This window comes from Cryptomeria japonica, chromosome 6, assembly GCF_030272615.1.
Source record: "Cryptomeria japonica chromosome 6, Sugi_1.0, whole genome shotgun sequence".
Taxonomy (NCBI): Eukaryota; Viridiplantae; Streptophyta; class Pinopsida; order Cupressales; family Cupressaceae; genus Cryptomeria; species Cryptomeria japonica.
In genome coordinates this window covers 76,539,759-76,554,184 of record NC_081410.1, presented here as the reverse complement: position 1 = coordinate 76,554,184, position 14,426 = coordinate 76,539,759, and the positions used below count along the sequence as shown (strand labels likewise).

General features: G+C 34.8%; 1 protein-coding gene across 2 annotated transcripts; it reads right to left on the bottom strand.

The window, feature by feature from the left end:
* Window positions 1-444: 444 nt before the first annotated feature.
* On the bottom strand, window positions 445-8,580 carry LOC131064161 (3'-N-debenzoyl-2'-deoxytaxol N-benzoyltransferase-like). 2 transcript variants are annotated; one of them, XM_057998192.2, is made up of 6 exons: window positions 8,229-8,580; window positions 8,015-8,144; window positions 5,490-5,636; window positions 5,241-5,318; window positions 1,473-5,107; window positions 445-1,376 (listed from the first exon to the last, which is right to left on the bottom strand). In XM_057998192.2, the coding sequence occupies exons 5-6, from the start codon at window positions 1,911-1,913 to the stop codon at window positions 465-467; spliced, it is 1,353 nt and encodes a 450-aa protein (XP_057854175.2). In that variant the 5' UTR covers window positions 1,914-5,107; window positions 5,241-5,318; window positions 5,490-5,636; window positions 8,015-8,144; window positions 8,229-8,580; the 3' UTR covers window positions 445-464. The 2 variants fall into 2 exon arrangements, with proteins under 2 accessions (XP_057854175.2, XP_057854174.2); XM_057998191.2 differs by having other exon boundaries at window positions 8,015-8,106; window positions 8,229-8,573.
* Window positions 8,581-14,426: the final 5,846 nt, after the last annotated feature.

The following is a 14,426-nucleotide window of genomic DNA, read 5'->3' as shown; positions in this document are numbered from 1 at the left end:
TATGGTTGCATTATTATGTTTTAATATATTATTATTTTTATATTATAAATTATTATTATTATATTTTTTATTTTATATTCCTTTTTTTCCTCATTCTTTCAAGAAAATAGTGGACATTATGTAGGGACATTTTCGATTCCTTGTAATTCGTAATATTAGATTGAGATAATCCTGAAGTTGATAGAGATAGACAAATTGATCAAGTGGGAGTTGAGAGGTGGAAGTGAAGATACAATTATAATTAAATAATTAAAAATTAGTTAATTGAGTGAATGGAAGAGAAAATAAACAAAATTAAACGAAAAATGACAATAAAACATTTTTTTCTTTTCATGCATTTAAGTCTCACAAACGCAAAATTGCCTTTGACGTAATAAATATATATAAAAAAATTTACATTGAGAAAATTTGACCATAAACTCATAAAAAAAATTATTTAAAAATGAAAAGGTTGAACCATTACATTAAAATTTAGAACCCTTGATAACATATTTTCTGATGATGGATTCTATTTCTATTTCAAATAAATTGAATTCTTGTGAAGGCATCCACATTATCACCTTAATTCCATTATCTTTTCTCTCAGGAGAATGGAGGAAGATAAAACCATTTGATGCATTGATTCCATTCTCATTCCAATGCATAGGACATATATTCACTGGACTTCCCGATCCAAAGTCAACATCACTAAATCCCAACCACCTCCAGTCAGTCAAAATTATATTTGCTTGATTGCTATGCACATCTAATGGAAATTGGTCTGTATCAATTATTGATCTAATATACTTGTTAGTTAGTGACATCTTTGTTTTCTTTATAATATTCACTAGGTATGAAAGTGGTTGAGTTATGACATCTTGGACAATAGCTTTTGCACATGCAGCAACAATACAATTTCCATTGTATCCATTTGGTAGTGGGGGACTAAATGATCTCCTCACATCTACTGCAAAGGAAATACTAACACTCTCAGTATGTGGAATTTCAAGTACCTTGGTCCTTGCTTGCCAAATCAGAGCTGCAACAATTTCAAATGTAGTACAAATATCGAAACATTTTGGCATAATTCCATCTTTCACATATTTTAATGTCTCAAAGTCTAAGATAAGAGACATTTGAATTGATTCCTTATATACTGGAGGTGTCCATGAGTGGGGTTTACACTCTATTTTTTCTTCATTTGATACTAAGTCATGAACTAATATGTTCCTTGGTTTAAGAAGCTCTCTATCCCATATTGGTTCAAGAGATGGCTTAACATGTCCTCTAACCATCTCTCCAAGACTTTTGAGAAAATGGCTTACCCCTCGTCCATCACATACACAATGGTTGAAACTCACTGCTACAACAAAGCCTCCACATGTAAAATGATTTACCTATAACAAAATAACCTCAATTGTCAAATAAATAAATAAATAAATATAATTGACTTAATTTTCTTAGTTATTTTATCTTTCTTAAAGCATTGTTACCTGAAGAACCATGGGATGAACATCCTCCAGAGCATTGTCGAAAGGAAACCTAAAAAGCAGCTGCTTAAATGATGGTTTCAGCTGGTCCAAATCTCCAAGGACTGAGAGGCTGTTATCTACCATGGCTTCCACAAAGAGAACACCTTCTCCTGTGCACTCTACTTGAAGCTTCCCATCTTCTTTCTTTCTCAATCTCCCAGCCAGAGGATAATAATACACCAACACTTTTGATAGAGCTTCTCGGATTGTTTTTGCAGGATGTGGCAAAACATTTTCACAAGCCTCGTATACAAGCAAAGTATTGAAGGCCATTCTCACTAATGGCTGGTTATCAAGGTTGGAGAGATAAAGAGTGGATCTGGGCGAATCTGGCAGGCATGGTTGCACAAGGCAACTCTCCACAATCTCCACCTTGAACTCTGCTAAGCCTGATTTCTCCATTGTAATGGAAACCTCTTTTCTTTACTTGCCTAAATGGATTGACTCAGCAAATGGCGATCGTTTAAACAAGGATTGCTGTGTAGTGTATATATAAGCCCACTATGAAGTGTATGTAGAGTCTACTTCTAGATATGAAGTTGTAATGGAAAGAGTGTCAGGTGTGACTTGGGTGAGTAGTAGGTTTACATTGAATTCTATAAGCACGGACTTGTAGCGTATTTACTCCATCTAGTAAAACCAGTTGTATTTCAGCTGGGACCTGGGCATAAAAGTAATCTTCAGTACGACATCACCGCATTCATTAAATATCCAGCCATGACAGCCATATTTCTATCGAATTTTAGCGGAAAAAATATCAGATCAGGGGGCATTGACATATAGCAGGAAATATTAGCTCATGAAGATTTTGTTCTTCAAATAGTTGCACTCATTTGTTAGCTAAAACATCATATGTCTCACGCCGTTTTTGGTGGTCGTGCAAATTTGGTCGTTGAATGCACGGAGAGGAGCCTGAAACTGAAGCATATGGTTTATGTCGTATCACACGAGTTTTATGCAATGAGTCTTTATGGCCTGGCTTAAACAGCGTACACTAAGCTTTGATCGCTTACGTGACTGGTGTGGAACTTTACTCGTGTTTGAGTAAATGACAAAATTTTAGCTTGAAACTTAATATAAAAAAGAAAAAGTCATATGGGTGCTGTCATGGATCTTGAAAAATCGTATCACAGGAGTATTATGCAATGAGTAAAGTTTACCCCTACGATTAGATCTTGAAAAATCGTATCACAGGAGTACTATGCAATGAGTAAAGTTTACCCCTACGATTGCCCTAATTTGCGTGGAAGGTGCATCAGGTAGCATTTTGGTTGAATGCCTAACTTTATTTTGGCCATTTTTTTTTGGCAGATTTTCGCCAACACTTGAATGTCTAGTCCTTCAAAATGTACAATGATGGAAAATTTGTAGTATTCGTCAAGTTATTTGCTTCCTGCATGTATTTTTGATGTGAACTTTTGTTCGAGCGTAGAAAATTTGTGTCGTGCCTAATCATTGAAACCCTCTGTCAAATTTTGTGACTTTGGGATCATCTTTTGTCCACATTCTTTTTAATTTTTCGTCTACGTAGCGTTCGTTTTCTCTGTTTTCTGCTAAAAAAAATATCATAAGAGTAGAACATCTAAATAGTGTTGCTCTATGGAACTCCAATTGGTAAAAAATGTCTCTAGATATCAGGAAGAAGAATAAGTTGCTTCTTGTCAAAAAGAAGATATGAGAAACTTTTTCTTGTGATTGTTAATTGATGTGTCCTCTAATAAAAGCTTATGGAGTTTGGCCGATTTACTCACTATTGAGATGATTTCCAAGCCAGCAAGATGATGCCCAACCCCTACAAAAATTCTTAATAGAGAAAAACATAAAAACAGTATAGCTCTCCCATGGTGTTTTTATGAGTTCTGTTACAAGTAATTTTGTACAGTATGATTTCTATAATTAACTATCTGAAAACATACATACTTATTTCCTAGAAGCTAGCTACTTAGTACCATTTGGGGCCATAGCACATTCCTAAAACAGAATAGAAATCTTCAAATTCCATATAAACTAACAATGCATAGCTCTCATTATTTTATGAGCCGAACATCAAAAAGGGCATATTCAATTTGTCTTTCTAATTGTTAAAACAACTGTCTCTCTGTATAAATAGATTACTCAATGGATGAATGTATCACAAAACTGTTATTGTGATATTTTTTTTTTATCTTATGATATTATTTTTTTTGGTGGATGACATGCCGTCTTTACAAATCAAATGTTAGTCTCTGACTTAGGTCATACCCAGAAGTTAGCTATTTAGAGTTTTAGTACCATAGCACGTTCTTGAAACAAAGGGCAGCGAAGTTCCTGCTAGAGACTGAAAGAATAGTTTTGGATTTGAGCATCTGTCGACTGACTGAATCGAAAGAATCATTGATAAACGATATGTCAATACAAGATTGATAAAGATTGACAAACAAATCTTAAGAAACAATTCAGTGGTAGAGCACCCAACAACAAAAAGAAAGGTCTTAGGTCTGAAAGTTAACAGAATGTTGGATGCAAGACGAGGATGAGACTAGGATGACATAGGATGAGACTAGGATGACATAGAATGTGATTTAAAATAGAGTGTTAAGGGATTACCTACGACCCACACTAGAGCAAGAGGCACCATGAAGGGATATGATTGGAAATTTTGTATTGGTTTCTAAATTCTAGTTGTTTCATACTTTATAAAAAAATAAAACTAGATATGTGGATTAATTAAATTTATTAAATTTATTAGAACTGGGGTAGGCATTAAAAGACCACAAATGTACTGCTTTTACATTTAACGTTCTTCAAATATAAAATTCTATGTGAACTGAATACAACTGTAGCCTGATAGAGCCAATCTTGCTTCCAAATAAAATGAAGGGAGAAGGGATAATTGAGGTGGCTTCTCTTAGCATCGTTGGACAATCAGGAATCTTAAGCATAGCATTGTGTTAAAAAACACAATGTAATTAACATTAGTAATTTCATGCAAACGTTATCACATACTAAAGAAGGAAATAAAGACATCAAATATGCATCAAGTTTTATAAAAACATTTAATAATTTTCATGCAGTAAGAGTTCATCTTTTTCATAATTTTTTTTAAAATTACATAATTGAGAACTAGAGCCATGCAATGAATTGCATCAACTAATGTTTGCATTATTGTAATAGGATACAATTGGAAGATTGGAAATCGTTGATTTTTTTTCAACGGTTGATAATCCCAATTTTTTTTTTTTTAAAATATGTAAAATCCCAAAAAGGAAAGAATATTTACTGTTGTGTGTCAAGGACAACAAAATTCAAAGTGAGATAAATAAGATGAAAGATTCCATTACTTGGTATCCCTATCTAAAAAAAGAGATTCCTCACCCAAATCCTACCAGCTCGATGAACTGTGTATCAACCCGATATCTCCAAGGGGAAACAAACGTTAAACACAACTTAAAAGATTTGACACCACTGCTATTAAGTAATACAAGCTTAGCTTCAGAGATCATAAATATCATTTGATTGCACCGATTTTTAAAATCAACCATTAGCTTTAGTCTAATATCATTTACTAATGTTTCTTCCTTGATTTCTCTAATTGCTCCAGTGAAAATATCTTCACCCTGTTGAGCAAAATGGAACAGTGCAGATAGAAGATTCATGTCATAGCAGCTCCAAATTTATCATCATTTTAAACACTGATTTTAAATGAATATCCAAGCATTTGTCTTCTAAACCAAGACAAACATGACATACCTCATTAATCACTCCTGTTGGAATCTTCAATACACCCGTGCCTCTAAAAGGTCCATAATTTTCCAGCACCACTAGCACCTGATTACATGATAGATTTAGCTGTCCAATTACTAAAATGTACTAGCATTAAAAATATAATAGCCAAATTGATTTACCAAAAAAGTGACTGCAACACACCCTTATCTTCCTATCAATATAACTATAGTATTTATCTTTCCACTTTACATTACGTTGCACTGACATACATACCTGATTTTGATCATTAAGCACAAAACATCCAACTCCCACTTGATGAGAATCATTACGTGGGAGTGTACAAGATGTTTGAGGGATCCAATAAGTAAGCATCACATATGTTGGTTGTGCATGATGATACCAAAATCCCTCCTATTGAGCCTATAAGCAAACACATTAACACTTGAAAATATTATCATATGTAATCAGATCTGTAAATGGGTCATTTTCAAACATTATATGTTTTAACAAATCATGGTAAACTTTTTCCAATTAAAATAAGACAATTATTTACTACATTGACTTGTAAATGAGGTGAAATTTGATATTTGACTATTTCAACGTTAAACCATTGCAGATTTAAGTAGAGCAATTTAAAAGTGATAAAGTTGAATATATTGTGTTCAGCGAATAAACAATATTCATAGAGTAATCGGTAACTAGAATTTCACATTATCAATGATTCTTTCTCCAAACTTTGACCAAGGCAGCAGGAAATTATAACATAATTCATGAAAGGGGGTTACTGATTTGCAATAGTGACTGAAAAACACAACCACCAGTCTTAGCATCCATCATATTCGTTTAGCATTTTTGGTGAAAGATTCATATTCTTTCTTACATTTTTTTAAGCATTTTGTGATTCATTCCATCGGGGCTGGCAATAAATTTTGTCATTTTTTGAAAATTCTGAATATTGGATCCTGGCAAGTATCTAGATACCAGGCCAACCCATCTGGCATTTCAAAGTTAAAATAATCAATGTGTCATAGTGCTCACATCTTAGAAAGAAAATAATTTCGATTTAAGAAGTGCACAATTCTTTTGGCATTCCAATGTACAAATTAAATAATTCTTTTCTCAAGGAAGCATGAGAATGTGCGAGCATATAATTGTACACTCAAAGAACTTCTTAGGAAACTAGTAAAAGAATCAATAGATGGATTGAAGAAACATTGGTCATCAAAGATTTGAGACCTTCATTTAGAAGGAACATGAAGGTTGCACCACCATCGAGTGAAGATGTATACAATAGAGCAATGTACATTGAAAGAAAAAGTGAAATGTTATTATGCCCTTATGCTCTTGAGGAAGTGAAGAGGATGAATGTTGAACCAAAAAAAATGATTCAAGATTTAAGAAGACACATGCTACGAATTACGAACTCCAAAGGGCAACCACCGAAGGAACCAGGGACTCATGGTGTATGGATTACAAGATAGGTCACGTCGAGGCTAATTATCCAAAAATTTGAAAAGATGGTTTGGGAGATTTTCTAAGCAGTAGGCCACTAATTAAGGATTGCTTGTAGAATTCAGACAATAAAAGTACATGTACTTTTTACCTAGGGAGAGCAGTCAATTCCATCAATTAAACCTTCAATGCCACGAAATGATAAACATGCATCTCTAGAAAGCTATTGTAAACTAGGTAAAAGCTAATCATACCTACATATCCAAATTTTTGTTAACAAAGTGCTTCTGTCTGTATCAGATGTCAAAATGGAAACAAGTTACAAATTGGAGAAAGCAGCTAATTCAAAGAAGGCATAAGTGAGTCCAGGAATTATAATAATTATATCTGTAAATTGTTGGATTTCATCCCCATTCCTATTACAATCATTAGACTTTGTGGTGCCTGCGGTAGCAGAAGTGGAACTTGGTCTGCCTGGATGAGCTTGCATCATCAACATAAGAGTAACAACTCGCTCCAAGCTGCAATACCAGGTTCCCATCAACATCACCCTCTTTTGATGAATCTTTGCTAGGAAAGAAAGACAAAAATCACACCCTCCTATGATCATGATAAAATACCCACAACCCTGATGAAACACCCACTTCCAAAACTCTCAATAAATAGCAAAGTTGCACCAATACAAGGAAAATGCGTGGCATGGGCATTTGAAAAGCCCTAATAAAAACAAACCAAGTCCAAAATCATTGGTACCACCTGGCACCTTGTAGGTGCAAATATTCTTGGAGGTCAAGTGGTGAGAAGTTCACTGGACCCATCGATTGAATAAGACTCTGAAAATACTGGAAAAGATCCTCTATGAAGGTAAGAAATTAGCTGGTGCATTTCCTATTCTCCTTGGGAAACATTTTATGAACGCCTTCTAATAGAAATCTTGGAGCATAACTAATTTTAAGCTACTACGTAATGTGAAGTGCGGTGAAGGTAATAACTGTTGACAAAAATTATCAACATCTCATGATCTACCTTTTTTGTGAACAATAATACAGACATCTGATTGAAATTTCTGGGCAAATTGAGAACGAACTTAAACCAAGATCCTTTCCTATTAATCTTCAAATCATGATTTCTTACATGAAGCTTTAACATCATTTTTGTATCTTTACTGCTAGTTATTTTCATATGGTACATTCTATATGTGCTGAGCATAAGGATGAGATTTGTATCATATCCAATAATGATAAAATATTTTTATTTTAAATTTTATGAGCTGACATTCATATGCATTTAGAATGATTATTGCAAAATCATAATAGATATTCATTCAATCATTTGCAATAAAACACCTTTTAGAATGATTGAAGTACCAAGGTAGCAACACCATGGCCAGCTACTGCACCTCCAACAACTCTTAGTGGGAAAGATTCAGCTGCAAGAGCTGTGATTGGAGTTACATACAAAGACAGTTAGATCCATCTGAAAGAAATAATATTTATCAGTATGAAAAAGTGAAATTACATTCAAGGTCACATTACAAATAACAAGGCTTGATGAACTCACCAATTGTAGGAAAAAAGGATTTATCAGCTCATTCTGCAACAAACACTAGCAAAAGTGGTGATGACTGTATTTGCTGGCCAAAGCCTGCAGGAAACAAAATGATCATTTCCAAATGTATTGCTTCGATCTTGAGCTCCCTCACATGTATACAAACTGGGAAAGCAGTGATAACAGAGTCAAAACATGTGAGCTGCATTACAAATGCCACTTAGCCACCATGCTGATAGCAGAGTTAAGACACGTGAACTACACTGAAAATACCACTTGGCCACCAAGATTTATTACGTGTAGCCTAAACCCCAGAAATGAAAGCTCCAGCATGCCTGTTTGTTTTTTCAGCCCTTGGATAGTCGTGCGTTCTCTAGAATGGTGAAATGTGAAGCCTCTACATCTTCCAATCATAAACTTGCAAAATTAATTTTTAACTGTCAATAATTAAAATTTGATCGGTTTCTCTTATGAAAGATCATAGTATAATATACCACAAGGAAATGAAAGAATTCTATTGGCTGTTAAAAACTGGTTTAATCGATGTTTACCATAGCACCCTCCATTATAGTTCCATGCGTAGCAGGAACACATAAACTGGAAATACATAGCTCTTCATTATTAAATTAGTCAATAATAAAAAAAAATATCCGATTCTCCTTTATTATAATTGCTAATCTTAATATTATTTTAATAGAAAATCTCTTTTGGTATTGACTTGGGTTTGCCGAAAAGTTCTGATCTCTGCATAAGACAATAAGTCTGCAGATTCATTCCATACCTCTACAGATATTTGTCTGCAAGTCTCTATCAGCTAGCTTTCGCAGGCTACTGCTGCTCCATAGAACGTGCAGATTCATTCCATACACCAACACATGCAATATATTTTATAAGAAATTTGTGCAAATTTCCAAACATGTAAGAACACACTTTTGAAAATTTGTGTACCTTTAATGAGGCATTTTTCATTTCATCTCTGTCTCTAGTTTATTGGCCACTCACCTTCAATTAAACGTATACATCAGTTTCCTAACTTCCTTTGCATAAAATACACGGTAGAATTATCTTCTAGATTTGGGTATCTAGTAACTTGGTTAGTTTCAGCAACAAATGATTTATTTTTTGTTTTTTTTTAAATGTACTTTTGTAATCTTTTACTTTTATTTATGGAGGATTTTATATTATCTATAAAGAACTTTTAGCTCTTCGGGAGAAAGAGCTTTTAGACTGAAACCTTTTCAGTTGAGAGCTGTGGATTGAGGATTTTGTCAAATTCGTTTGGGGCACAATCCCAACCTCATCTCTTATAATGTTGGGGCCTTGCACTTAGCAAAATTTGATCCCTAATGGGTTCACTAATAAGCATTCAATTTCATGAATAGATCAAGGGCACATTAACACCTCTTATTTTTTCAAAAGATAATACCTTGTTGAAAAAAAGGAATATGAAGAGAGCCTACTAATCTTGCCTTCTACCATCATCAAGTTATCTTCAATAATATCTTTCTTTAATTAATATATATATGTTTTCTACTAGACAGGGTTCAATAGTAGTTTGCCCTAACTTTACTAGTTTATATAGAAATATATGTACAATGTTAGTGCTAGAAATTTGCAATGTATATTGACAATTTAAATATTTTGTTTCCCCATCATTATGAACCATCAAATATATGTCATTAGCATGTTTTTTTGTTGAGATGTCATAATCTATTAAAAAAATGTTTGACTAAAGTCATGTTTTGTCGGTGCATCGATATAACATCACATAATTTGTTATGTTTGGGACCTAATGTGGTGCAGTCACGGTTAGGAGGGACCTCAATGAGATCTATCTGGACCATGCAACAAGAGTAAACACAACGAAAGCAAGACAAGATGATGGAGGCAATGCAGAACTAAATGAATTAGATTATGAAAACTAATTAAAAATAACCAGTAACATCCGAACTACAAGATTCAACTTACTGGTCTGCTACATACATGCTCAATTACAAAATCAGTCAACTCTAGACCTCTAAATCTTAAGATATATCTCCTATATACTCTCAAATGAATTAAGATGCTAAATTACATTAATTTATATGCTCAAGAGAGATCCGATTGACCCAAGAAGAATCAAACAATGATGAACATGATGAAACATATAAAACCACCAAGTCGGCTTCTGCCAAAGAGATTCCTCCAAAAAATCCAAAGGAAGAATTGTGAATCAAAGGGAAGGTCGGCCACATGTCAAGGAACATTGGAATCAACAAACTAGGGCTCTACAAGCTATAGAAAGGATCCACAGGATTCACCAATAGAAAACAGGTCCAAGTAGTTGCGGTGTTCTAAGTCAGAAAACTGTCTTGAAATCTGGAAGTGATAACTTGCCGAAAAAATATCCAAACGTCCTGTGCCTCAAGAAGAAGGAAGATAATCATGTTCACAAGCAAAATCCAACTCCGTAAGTTCCGGTGAAAAAATGGAAGAAGTTGCAGAAAGAAATGCTGAAATAGAAAACATACGAAAAGAAATATTTTTGGTTGATGCAAGATTACCAAGAATCGGAGATGCTCCCGCATCAGACATCTGAGGTTGTTGAAAAAAAATCGAGTCCCTCACTTTGTTGGGATCAAAGGGAAACCAAGTTGTCCACCTCTTCCTGAGAAATCAAAGATGAATCTTTAATTGGTCTGTCCTTCAACTTCACAAGATGCTCCTTGTACTGACTGCTCTGGTTATTACACCCAATCCTACTATCCAAAATGTCTTCAATCTGATCGGGTTCTTTCCAGGGCAATTGTTTCTCCAAGTCTGCAAGTTTGTCTTCACTGAATTCTTATTCGTGATACTACTATAGATCTGCAATGTTAAATATAGGTGAAATACTCAAACTGTCTGGTAGCTCTACTTCATATGCATTTCCAAAACTGAATTTCCTCAAGATCTTGTAAGGTCCAAAGATCCTCATATGTAACTTGTTATATGTTCCAACTAGAAATCTTTCTTTTCTCGGATACACCATCACTTCATCGCCAATTTTAAATTCTTTATGTCTTCTCTTCTCATCCTCTTTCTCCTTATACTTGTTGTTCATTTCCTCCAAATGTTGCTTAGCCTGAATATGTAAAGCCTTAATATGATCCACAAATTCTTTTGCCTCTGCACTCTGCTTGTCTTCATCACTGATATCCCTCAATTCTCATATACTTCTAGGGTATGCTCTGGTAACAATTTCAAAAGGTGTTCTTCGGGTACTCCTGTTCACTGAATTATTGTAGGCAACCTCTGTTTGTGCAAGGATCAAATCCCAGCTTCTGATTTTCTCTTCAACTAAGCATCACAACAAATTTCCCAAGCTTCTATTTACTACCTCTGTCTGTCCATCGACTTGTGGGTGAAAAGTACAACTGAATTTTAGATCTGTCTTCATCTTCTCCCAAAGTGCCCTCCAAAAATAACCAACAAACTTAGTGTTTATGTCTGAAACTATGCTCTTAGGTAATCCATGTAATCTCACTACCTCCTTGAAAAATAAGTCAGCTACATGCACTTCATCTGAGGTCTTCGTACAAGGTATGAAATGAGTCATCTTCGAGAATCTATCCACTACCATAAATATAGAATTATTCCCTCTCTCTGTCTTAGGTAATCTAAGTATGAAATCCATGCTTATGTCTTCCCAAGGTCTCTTCGGTACTGTGAAAGGTTTATACAATCCCACATTCTGACTACTACCCTTTGCAACCTGACAAACTCTACAGTTCTGCACAAATTTACTAACATCCTTATGAATCTGAGACCAAAAGTAATGTTCACTAACCAATGCCATTGTTTTGTCAACACTAAAGTGTCCGACTAATCTTCCACTATGCTTCTCCTTTGTCAAATTCTCCATCATAGAACTCTTAGGTATACACAACTGAACTCCTCTGAATAGCATCCCATCTTGAATGAAATAATCTAACAATTGAGTTTTATCTACCATAATTGGTGCTCTACATGCCTTCCAAGGTTCTGCAAAATCTGGGTCATCATCATACAAGTTCTTCAACTCTTCAAAGCCTAATATTGTCACTCTGATCTCTGTCAGAAAATTACTCCTTCTACTCAATGCATCAACAACTTTGTTTGAATTCCCAGTCCTATGCTTCAACACAAATGTGTAACTCTAAAAAAACTCTACCCATTTCATATGTCTCTTATTCAACTTACTTTGACTATTCAAATATTGCAAGGCTTGATGATCAGTATACAACACAAATTCCTTAGGCAACAAGTAATGTCTCCACTTCTTCAAGGATTGAACTATGGCATAAAATTCTTGATCATACACTGAATATTTCCTTCTTCCGTCATTCAACTTCTCACTGAAATAAGCTACTGCTCTTCCTTCCTGACTTAACACAACTCCAATTGCATTTCCACTTGCATTGTAGTCCACTTCAAATACTTTATTGAAATCTGGTAAAGATGACATAGGCTGCTAAGTCACTTTCTGCTTCAACAATTCAAAACTCTCATTTTCTAAGGTTGTCCACTTGAATTATTTCCTATCTCCTCTCATTATCTCAGTCATAGGGCTACAAACTGGACTGAAATTTCTAATAAACTTCTGATAGAAACTAGCCAATCCATGAAATGATCTTACCTCTCCAATACTTTTCGATGTAGGCCATTCAACTATTGCTTTTACCTTTTTAGGCTCCATCTTCAATCCATCTGCAGATATCAAGAATCCCCAATAGACTAACTCTTCCTTCATTAAAGTACACTTCTCCAGATTTATCAGCAACTTCTCCTCTCTCAACCGCTGCAAAATTTGTCTTAGATGCAACACATGCTCCTCTTTTGTCTTACTGAATATTGGAATGTCATCCAAATATACGATAACAAACTTACCCAATAATTTCTTCACTACATCATTCATCAATCTCATGAAAGTACTCGGTGCATTAGTCAACCCAAAAGGCATCACCAACCATTCATACAATCCTTCATTTATCTTGAATGTTGTCTTCATCTCATCTCTTCTCTGATTCTAATCTAATGATATCCACTCTTCAAGTCTATCTTGGTGTAGTATTTGGCTCCACTCAAACAATCCATTATGTCATCCATCCTAGGTAAAGGAAACCGGTACTTCACTGTTATCTTGTTTATTTCTCTAGAATTAGTACACATCCTCCATTCTCCATTCTTCTTAGGTGCTAACACTATTGGTACTGCACAGGGACTCAAAATTTCTCTGATCAAACATTTATTCAACAATTCTTGCACTTGTCTATTCAACTCTTCATTCTCCGTCGATGTCATTCAGTGTGCACCTTTGCTAGGCAAACTAGCTTCGGGAATTACATCCATGCAATGATTGATACTCCTCGTAGGTGGTAATCCATCAGGCACATTATCTGAAACGATGTCCTCATACTCTTTCAGCAACTCCTTTATCTCTTCTGGTTGTTCTTCATGCTCTAGGTTCTCAGTCTTCTTAGGAACTAAGGCAAAACACACATTCTCATGTCTCATTCCATCCACCAAACAAATCCTAGCATTCATACAAACATCACTCTTCAGGGGCTCCTCCAAGGGTAATAAGGTTTGTTTCATCCCATTTGCTACAATAGTGTATATGTTCTTTCTTCCATCATGTATTGTATGCCTATCAAACTGCCAAGGTCTACCCAACAAATGGTGACATATATCCATAGGCATAATATCACACAAAACTTCAACATGATAATTCCCAATTTTTAATTTTTCTAAGCATTGATCACTTACTAACAACTTATGATTATCTTGAATCTAGGCTATTTGGTAAGGCTTAGGGTGTTTCAATCTTTCCAACTTAAATTTATTCACCATCTCTTCTAAAATAAGATTATCTGAACTACCACTATCAATAACTACTTTACAACACTTAACGAATACTTTACATCTAGTCTTGAACAAATTTCTCCTTTGCAAGGGCTCTTCATCCTCTTCGGTATGACATAGAGCTCTCCTCATCATCAATAATTCTCCATCTTCCGATTTGGTAGCCGATCCAATGGGGCTTTCTTCTACCAATTTTTTTCTCCTAGTATTCTTTGTCTTCTTACATTTGAAAGCATAATGTCCTTCTCCTTCACACTTAAAGGAAGTTCCTCTAAACACTCCCTTATCTTGTCTTCTATTGTCTTTTCCAAAAATTTCATTCTGGTAACTATCAGGTTCTCTTCTCTA